Source organism: Drosophila montana, unplaced genomic scaffold, assembly GCF_035044405.1.
Source record: "Drosophila montana isolate Dmon_TW-CO22-7 unplaced genomic scaffold, ASM3504440v1 contig_2481_1, whole genome shotgun sequence".
In the NCBI taxonomy this organism is placed as follows: Eukaryota; Metazoa; Arthropoda; class Insecta; order Diptera; family Drosophilidae; genus Drosophila; species Drosophila montana.
This window is the reverse complement of record NW_026997351.1, coordinates 806,330-816,148: the sequence shown is the minus strand read 5'-3', so window position 1 is coordinate 816,148 and position 9,819 is coordinate 806,330. Positions and strand designations below refer to the sequence as shown.

General features: G+C 41.8%; 1 protein-coding gene across 1 annotated transcript; it reads right to left on the bottom strand.

The window, feature by feature from the left end:
* Positions 1 to 1,450: 1,450 nt before the first annotated feature.
* On the bottom strand, positions 1,451 to 3,249 carry LOC135428533 (farnesol dehydrogenase). Its single transcript, XM_064682594.1, has 2 exons — positions 2,650 to 3,249; positions 1,451 to 1,902 (listed from the first exon to the last, which is right to left on the bottom strand). The coding sequence occupies exons 1-2, from the start codon at positions 3,220 to 3,222 to the stop codon at positions 1,726 to 1,728; spliced, it is 750 nt and encodes a 249-aa protein (XP_064538664.1). The 5' UTR covers positions 3,223 to 3,249; the 3' UTR covers positions 1,451 to 1,725.
* Between the last annotated feature and the right edge of the window lie 6,570 nt (positions 3,250 to 9,819).

The window sequence follows — 9,819 nt, the reverse complement described above, 5'->3', positions numbered from 1 at the left end:
GACGACAGCCAGAGAGACAGACAGACGGACAGACAGACAGACAGACAGACAGACAGCTGCCTCATGGGGCTTAAAACAACGTAGCTGCAAAGTTCGTAGGCAGGCTACCCAACCCGATCTCTCGCCCTCATTCCCTCTCAATCCCCAACAGATATCACACACACACACACACACACACACAAAAGGGTTGCCCATGTGGGTGAAAGAAGTAGCAGAGCAGAAAAAAAGGATTGCCCTGCCCTGGCATGCGCTGTCATTAAAAGGTTCGGAAAAAAAAACTTTGCGTATTCCGCCGTAGCCGAGGAATGTATATGAAAAACAGCAACAGGAAGCTCACAAACAAACAAAAATATTAGAAAAAAAATATTACATGCAAAAAAAAAACGTATAAAAAAAAAGGAAACGAAATGCGGGAGGAAATGGGATTTAGTATTAAGATCTCAACTTGGCGCTGCGCGAATGATGCAAATTTGTTAATTAAACAACGTCTCGTTGAAGCTCGCAAAGCCCATGAGCAACAAGCTGAGTAGCAAATCGTGTCGAGACCAGGCTCGACTTTATGTCTCGCTTGTAGACCTACGAGTGAGAAGTTGAGTCCTTTCCAATTATAAATATTAATACCTTTGTGGAGTAATATAACAAAGAAACGCGTAGCCCTTTGAAATTTATTCTGGTGAAGCCTTATACATGGAGTACGACATTATTAATTTACCATCCATTTGTCTAGGCTATGAAATGCAAGAGCCTGTGTGCCCCTTGACTGAGGCATTGCAACAATAATGCCCAAACTTAACTAAATGCTACTTACTGAAATAAATAATATATTGAATGTTAGTATAGTAGCACACTATTAACTAATGTTGTTAAACAACACTGGCAGCGGTGGCTGTCGGCTTGGACAATGTTACATGCATACATTGAGGACTCGAACCTACTGCAAATATTATTATAATCATTCATTTTAGCTTTGAGTAAGAACCTATAGATCCAAATTATTAACAGCTCTGGCTATTAAGTATAGCTAATTAGCCCAAAGCGGGCTTCGAACTCGAACCCCACTCGTGTGGTTGCCTTAATGGCTTGTTCGGGACAATATGATACTGGAACTAGCTGGAATATTGTGTGTGAAAAATAGTAGCCCATTGACAACTGGCAGTTGTAATGAACTCGTTCGGTGCAACTAGTTTGCTAGTTCACTTTAACAGGCTCTTTGTGGCAAGTGAATTATTCAGCAAAAGCCTTTCACAGAATGTAACATGTGTCCCTAACAAGTCAATTTCATAACTCTAGGTCAAGCTAATTGAAATATCGATCGGCCTTGTATTGAAAATGACTAGCCGCAAGGTGTTTGCGGAAGGGAAATAATCACATGCCGTCGAAGGGCGGTGAATTTGTGGGTGAACCGCACAGTTCAGTGGTTCAGAGGTTTCAATAACTGTCCCACAGTCAGTTATTAATTTATAAAACTGAATTATTTATTTAGCGTTGTTGTTAAACTGTAACGGCCAATAATAACAACCACAATAATCATAACGATTACAATAAAAATGAAATGAGAATAAAGACCAAAGGTCCACAATACAAATAAACTCCATGCTGTGTGTGTGTGTGCGTGTGCGTGTGCGTCGAGTCGTTGCGTTGATTTGATTGTTATTAGGTGTTGAATACATTCCCTCAACAACCGACTACAACAACTAAAAACACGTGCGTACTTCATAGCGCTTATCAGTACCATTCCCCAACAGCCCGAAGCGTTATCTCCTGCACCTGGGCATGCGGCGGGGTGGAGAGAGCATAGAGCACCGCTTGGGCCACATCGTCGGCCTGTAATATCACATCGCCCAGCTGCGTTTTGGTTTCGTCGGGCACTATCTCAGTGGATACCCAGCCGGGATTAATGCTCTGCAATATAAATTATTGATCAACAATTTTACTCTATTTACTCTATTTACTCTATTTGCCTGTGAACGTTCCTGTCAATGGGTAGAGCCTATACATTTCGACCTCTTGCATACAATAGCAAAAATAATATCAGATATGATTCTCAAGTGCTGTATATGCTAGACTTATACTATATATTTTCTTTATGCAGATAAGAGAAACTTCTCAATTTTTCATACTCTACCAGCGGGTACAATGCTTTGTCATGAAATATGTGAGGCATTGAAAGAATATATATATATATAAATAAATTCATATATTCAGTATCAGGAGCCGATGCGATATAACCATGCCAGAAACAGATCTCTGAGTCTTAAACCTATTATCATATAACTCTAGATCTGTTACTATAATATATTCATACATTCCAAAATGAAATTTTTCTATGAAAAACCTTTTCTTTTTCAATATATCTGAACTATTTTGATCAGTTATTATGATTCTTTCTTGTTAGTTTTAAATAAGTACTTGATATATTTCCCAAGTTATTTTTTTACTTGATCGAACTGAATACTTGTGAACGAAGTTTAGTAGAATATTCGGAAGAAATTTGTTGATAGTTTCGCCCACTTAATATCATATTGAGTTTAGGTACTGCGAACTATGAGATGGGTTTGTACTCCTGATAAAGAAGCTTTAAAGCGATGAATTGTGTTAAGAGCTCCTAAATCTGTGTATACCTCGCCAATCTAAAGATCTTAAGCTTACCGTTGTCTTGATTTTCAATTTCTGTGTGATTAACTCCTGTCGGCAAATCTCATGCACTGCGGTCAGTGCAAACTTGCTGGGCGTATACACATTCAGGCTGGGATCGTCCGGTCCGGGATTATAGCCAGCCAGGCCGGCGGTGCTGTTGATGAAGAACAGATGGCCGGCCATCTGGCGGCGGCGCATGCTGTTGGCCGCCAGCTTGGTGCAGTAGATGCTGCCCATCAGATTGGTCTGGAGCACATCGCTGATGTCCTTGACGGGCATGTCCAACAGATGGCCATCGCGCAGGATGCCCGCATTGTTGATCAGCACATCGATGCCGCCCAGCTGCTGTTCGATCCACTCAAATGCGCTGTTTACCTGCACCTCGGCAGAGACATCGCAGGCGCGCTGATGGAAGCGCTGGCGCTGATCCGCGGGCAGCGATTGACGCAGCTGCTCCAGACGCTCGGTGCGACGCGCAAGGCCAACAACCTGCAAACCGGCGGCCACCAGCAGCTTGGCACAAGCAGCTCCGATGCCCGAACTGGCGCCCGTTACGACCGCAACACGATTCTGCCAGCGCTCCATGATATTTGACAACTGCTGAATGTGACGATGCCGGCAGAGCGGGCTGTTTATATAGACGCCGCTTATCAATCGCTCATTTTATGGCACAGCTGGCGGGCCGAAGTGAGTGTAAGAAAGAGGTAGACGTGACCTCTTTCTCACTCTAGCTCTCGCTCTACCGCTCTATCGCTCTCCCAGCGCTGTGGCATGACGTGTCGCTCGCTCTCTGCTCTGCTCTTAGTAGGAACATACCACCCCAGCACAACAGCTGTTCTCAGGTTTAGGTTCACTGTGCTGATCCGACTCCAGGGGCCTGTTTTTTTGTTAGCTCTTCAGCTCTTATCAGCTAGCGCTCCGTCCGGCTGGTGATAAGCCTCACTGGGCTAAGGGCCTTAAAAAAAGCATAATTCATCATTTTGCTTTTGACTGCTACCATTTGCAGGGTATATTTGCATATGCATGTTGACATATATAAGTATGACATCTGACCTTCTACACCAAGAATGGTGCCTGTATGCAGAAATTTGATCGGAGACGTCTCCTTTCATGGGCTACACGCCTCGTGAGAAACTCATGTTGATGTTAAATACAATGTCAGCACTGGGAATATGAAGTATCTAGCTGGAGTTAGTTGTTTCGTTTGGACTGGAATTTCAGTCGAGCTCCCAAATGCCTTTTGTAAAAACAATTAAGTTTTATTGAAATTTTAGTTGTCTCGCCTTTAAGAAACTGTGGCTTTGAGTTTAGGTCTACTTTCAAATTAGCTGCTTGGCAAATGGGTTAATAAGGCTGCCGGCGATATAAACAACAGCCGCACACAAACACAGGCACAGACACATATGTACATATATGCTATATATATGAATATATATGGGCTATTAAAAAAGCCAACATGCAGTGCTGTTAAACGGCGTCTCAAGTTATGCCCAACCCAGCCAGAGATACACACACGCATACCGCACACCTACAACTACAGTTACACCTACAGACACACACACACGCACAACCGCACTTTAAATGGTATATGTCAGCCATATGTTGTCGGAGGATCTACTTGGGTCTTTCTGCTTTATCGCCGTTTTTCCTTTTTTATGGAACGCTCGTAACATTCAAGAGATGCTTAAATGGGAAACAATAAAAGCTCGATGAGTGCAGGAGAGTGTGTTGTGAGAGGGGTGGGGGTATGCGGGGTTTGGGCATTGGAGAGAAGCTGAGCGGAGCGGAGTAAAAAAACACTTGGGCTGGCTTAAGGCCAAATGGGTGCAGCTTCACACGAGTTTCTAACGAGCAAGCCTTTTTATACCCACTCTCTCTCTCCCTTTCTCTCCCTCTCTCTCGCTCCCTCTTCCGCTCTCTTGCTGGCTTTCAATATATCTGTCCTTTGTTCAAGTGCTGCAACATGTTGCAAGTGTGTGGCCATGTTCATCAAATCACGGCCGTCACTTTGCAGCACTTTATCATGCAATTACAAGTGCAAAACGTTCGCAGGAGCCACTTAAAAAATACTCGTTACACGCAACAACAACAACAACAACAATAACAGCAGCAACAACAACAACAACAACAACAATGTGCCCGACATATCGATACACAAATTGCTACGCATTCTATCAATCATGTTGCCCCATCTGATTAACACTTGGCATTCCCAAGCATTCTATTGTTCTTGGTGCTATCGCCAGCTGCAAGATCCAGGCTCCAGACATGAGCACAACAAATTTTTACTACGGCATGCCGCAGTCTAAATACCCTTACATACAAAGCTTATGTGACTTACTGAGCGATAACTGGCGGCGCTTTTATCCAGAATAAGTATTCTAGTTCGTATTGGTCGTCTTTTCGCGGGTCAAGTTCTTAGCTGCCAACCATTTCGCGCACGTGGAAAAATGTAAATTTTCACGTTCTACCTTGAACTTTTATTTTCAGCGGAGTGGATTTTTCGCCAGCTGTGCAACACGCTTAAAATGCTTTCACATTGATGCTTAAGACTGAATTTGAGCTCCGTCAGCTGAAAGTTGAACTTACGCCCTTTCAAGGCTTGGCCTCTGTTTATTCACCCAGTAAAATACTTCTCAAATGATTTCTCGCATTGTTCTTTGCCTGTCTTGCACTTTGAAGCCGAGCAAGGCTAAAGCAGAAGATATCCTTTAGGGTGGGATATAGTATGCATAATAGGCATATAATATATAATTAATGTGCTTGAAGTCGCATCACAATTTAATATGCCCATTGGAAGTGTATATAAAATGTGTCCCGCTAAGCTGCGCTCATCAATAATTTGATGGCAATTTCTCGCATCTCATATTGATGCATGGCAATTTGTATAGATTTTCCTGGTATTCAAGCTGAAGGCAAACGCATCGCTATCGTTGCCCACGATTCAAACTATGCCGCCACCGCCACCGCCCCCGCCCCCAGCCCTGCCCGGCTGTCCACCTTTGGCTCGGCGCCTTGATACCTGCCACGCCCTAAACGGATGTTGTTTTTGTTCTTTTGTTGAACTTCCTTTGTCTTAACGGCTTCTCGTTTGCGTTTGTAAACGTGTCAATAGACCAGGGCTTAAGCATAGCCCCTGCCCGAAGCTCTTGAGCGCCAAACTTTTCATTTTTTGCGTAAGGAAAATTTGACTAAAAACAATAACGAGAAAAATGTTGTTGCCTCCGGCAGCGATTGCTTTAAAGAAGAAACAAAATGGCGATATCCAAGGGCAGTTTTGTAGCTATCGAAACTCGCAGTTGCCTGTGTTTTTTTCTTAGCTTATCTCATATTATTTTATTTTATACTATTTGGTTTTCATTTATTTGCATGCCACACACACACACACACACACACACACTCGAGCACTCTCACCCACACACGTGCAATACAAGGAAACAACAAAAACTGACAGCTGGAAAAAGAAGAAAAGCATTTTAACAGCACAACACAGGGCATGCGAGACAGACAGAGAGTAAGAGAACATGGGAGAAACAGGTTAAGAATTATAAAAACAAGTGAAAAAAACATAGTGAAAACTTCAGCTAAACGAAGTTGAAATACTCTAGAAATGGAAAGTACTGTGAGACATTCATATATGAATCGATTGCGAGGAAAATTACAATAGGTGTTTATCTCAAAGCAATTCTTTGCCTTGCTTTCTAGTAGCTTTCGGTGGAAAGTCAAGTTCATGCATGAAAATCTTTCTTGTTTATCAGGATAATTTGACAACTCGCTGTTCTATATATTATATTATAATATAATATAAATATTGATCAAAGTCAAGCAAACAATAGAGTAAACTATATAGATATTAATTTAAATATTATGTATAGATATAGCCAAATTACTTGTATATAGATTATATATATATTTGTAATAGAAATATAATAAGAGATTATATTTTTATATTTTTGCATAACATAAACAAATTGTGGCTCAAAAAACCGAAACGCTTTTGCTGCCAGAGGTTATTTGAGTTCGTGAAAATTAATGCTTAAGACTCCGACAAATGGATGAAAATTCTCGGAATTCTCGGAAATGAGAATTTTATATTCAAGGTGTCAGTTGCATGGAAAATGACAAAATTTCAATTGCCAGAAAATTCAATTTGACGGAGGTGAAGGCATCCTGTCAAAGCAGTCGCAAAATAAAAAGCCATTGATTAAAAAATACAAAATATAAAAAACAATTTAAATAGGAAAACGCATAAATAAGTAGGTGCTAATGGGGATTACGGGGATGACAACACGCGCCGAATATAAATAAATCTAATTTATCGAGGCTATACAAATGTAATTGGAGTTTCAAATTCTTTCGATTAGCTAGTTGTGCGGTCAACCCGATGTTTAATGCGGGTTCAAAACAATTTAGCTGTGTGAGCGAGCGCGCGTGTGTGTGTATCCGTGTGTGTGTGTGTGTCCGTGTGTGCGTGTGTGTGTGTGTATCCGTGTGCGTGCTTGCGGTGCAGCGAAAATCTGCATAAATTAGCTGGGGGCCAGGTGCCAGCCAAGCGATGGCGTAATTTTATGTAAATTTAATTTAAAAACTGTTCTACAAATGCAAAACAACAACAAGTGGCATGTGGCACGAGGCAACAAGGGAGACCCGCATACACACACACACACACACACACACACACATGCGCACACACGCACACACAAATAACGAGCCGCGCCTGTGCATGTGTTAATGTGGCAGACATTATCTATGCATATGCCTGTGCTGGCGTGTGCGTGTGTGAATGGGTGTGTGTGTGTGTGAGCTTGTGTGCGTGTGTGTCTCTGAATGTGTGTAATTGCCGGCTTACAGTTGTTTATCAACAGGAAAAGCAAAGCACAATTAAAATCACTTGTCTGCTTGTTGTGTTTTGCACTCCTTCTCTCTTTCCCTCTCTCCTCTCTCTTTCTGTCGCTCGGCTCAGCATCTGCAGCTTATGCTTTCTCGCTCTTTTGTGAAATTTCGCATTAAGCTTTGCTACATATATATACATACATATAGATATATATATGTATTTCTTAAATATATCCAGACACAATCACAACAGCATTTTTTTGCGCCCTACTCCTGCTGCTGCATGTCACCACATCTTGTACTGCCTCTTGCCACTTGCAGCTGCCACATTGTCGTCTCATTTTGAATTGTCCTTAACAACAATTTGTTTTTCCTTTTTTTGATTAGCCTTTGCTCTCGCCTTCGATTGGCTGCCATCATTAAAGTCTTCGGCGCTTCGGCATACGCATTCGCACTCGTTTTGCCCTTGAAAGCGTGGCAAGACGGTGATGACAGGGGCCTTAATGCTTATCCCGGCACAAGGACGATAAAATCCTGGCGCAGGGATAACGTTGGCAAGCCTGGGTGGGCTGGCATTATACGGCGCTGACAGCAATGTGAGCTGCTGCGACACCCCAATACTTAGAATACTTCGATATAAATAGCTGCATGATGTATATTTTTTTTCTTACTAGTTTGTCCAACTACTTTTCTTCCTACGCGAAGTTTTTGTTTCCATTTCAGAATATAGGTATAATTATTTTTTCCAACGAACTAATCTATCTGAAATCACGCACTAACGAACCGTGAAAAATCTGATCTTGACGAATTCTTGAAAATGACTCCCCTTGTTTCAAATTATACCCTAGCCGTAATTAGAACGAAAACTTGCTTCGACGTAAATTGTTTTTACGCGAACCCGATTTGAGTCCATTCGAATGGGTTTCAATGGAAATCCATTTCAGTTAGAAATATTTATGTTTTTAGTTTATTAACTACAACATAAACTAATTGCGCATATAGTTTACTTTAGCTTAATGATTCAACTCATGGTAAAATATACGTTTCAATTTCAATTGAGATTTGCAGCCTTGACTTAAACTTTCTTGATTTGTTTGCGAGTATGGTAGGCATATTGCTTTCAAGCAAGCATCGCTTAAGTGTTGAGTGTATATGTTTTGAGCATATAGATATATTTATATATATTTGTTGATTGAGACAAACAACATTTTATCCTTTGGCCAGTCTATTAGCTGAAAGAACTTTCAACAACTGCTCATCTGTTGCACAAATACTCCGAGTATATAATAGTTAATAGCTGCTGCCAGAAGGATTCGTTGCAAATGCAACAGCTGCGTTACCACCCCTCCTTGCCCACCCCCCCTTCCCACTGGCAATCTCCATTTGGGGCTAACAAAGTTTACACTTGCAATTCTCAAGCGCACATTGACAAAATGGTTGCTACGGTTCGCCTTGTATGGCTGGGTGGGGGGGTTTAGGAAGTATTTAAAGCAAACAACAGCGAAAAGAAAACCAGTTATAAAGCAGGTGAAACAGCAACAACAACAATGTGAGGTAAAAGGTGAGCAGCAAAAGGAGCTGCACATAAAAGCAGCAGCAAATTTTTTAAAAGCGCCGCGAAGTAACTTTTTCTCTTTTTTTCTTTTGCTACTGACAATACAATGTGGCAGCAGGAGGGATTGATGGGCAAAATGGTAGAAAGGGAGGGGGGGGGGAGGGGCTGGAGTAGATAAAGCGTGTGTGTGTGTGTGTGTGGGTGGGTGTGGGTGGATGTGGACTGCGCACTTTTCGAATTGTTGTTCTTGGCTGTTTGCCATTTGTTACGCATACAAAACGGCCATCATTTGGTGCTTTAGTTTACAGGATCTATAAAAAAAAATATCACAAATGAGGCAAGCAGCGGCAACAATGTAAGCTGTTAGTAGCAGGCCATCCCCTCCTCTCCCTGCTTCCAGCCACTCCGTTGACCTCTCTGTAATGAAGTAAAATGAAGCCAACAATAACAGGAAAATCGCTTTTACCGGATGAGACCATAAAAATGAATTTTCTGCACAGTTCTTGCTGTTGCTGCTGTTCGCCTTGTTGTCATTTAAAAGGTCTCATTACATAAAAGAAAAAGTCATAATACATATTCCCAGCGGAGGTCAGTCAGAGAATTAGCTGTGAATGTTGCAGCACATATTTTGATTTAACTTTGCATATGTCAATCAAAATGATGCAATAAATTGTTATATTTTGCTCCTAATTTGGCACCGAGCAGCGGGGCTAATAATCCGTATCATATTTGTCCTTGCCAGCCCGCAGGCTAAAATGCATCATATCACATATGCTGCATTCGCCATCAAGGCT

Coding starts and splice junctions, on each gene's coding strand:
- LOC135428533 (XM_064682594.1), bottom strand. CDS start 3,222: ATGGAGCGCTGGCAGAATCGTGTTGCGGTCGTAACGGGCGCCAGTTCG. Junction 1,903..2,649: donor AATTGAAAATCAAGACAACG/GTAAGCTTAAGA, acceptor TTTATATTGCAG/AGCATTAATCCCGGCTGGGT.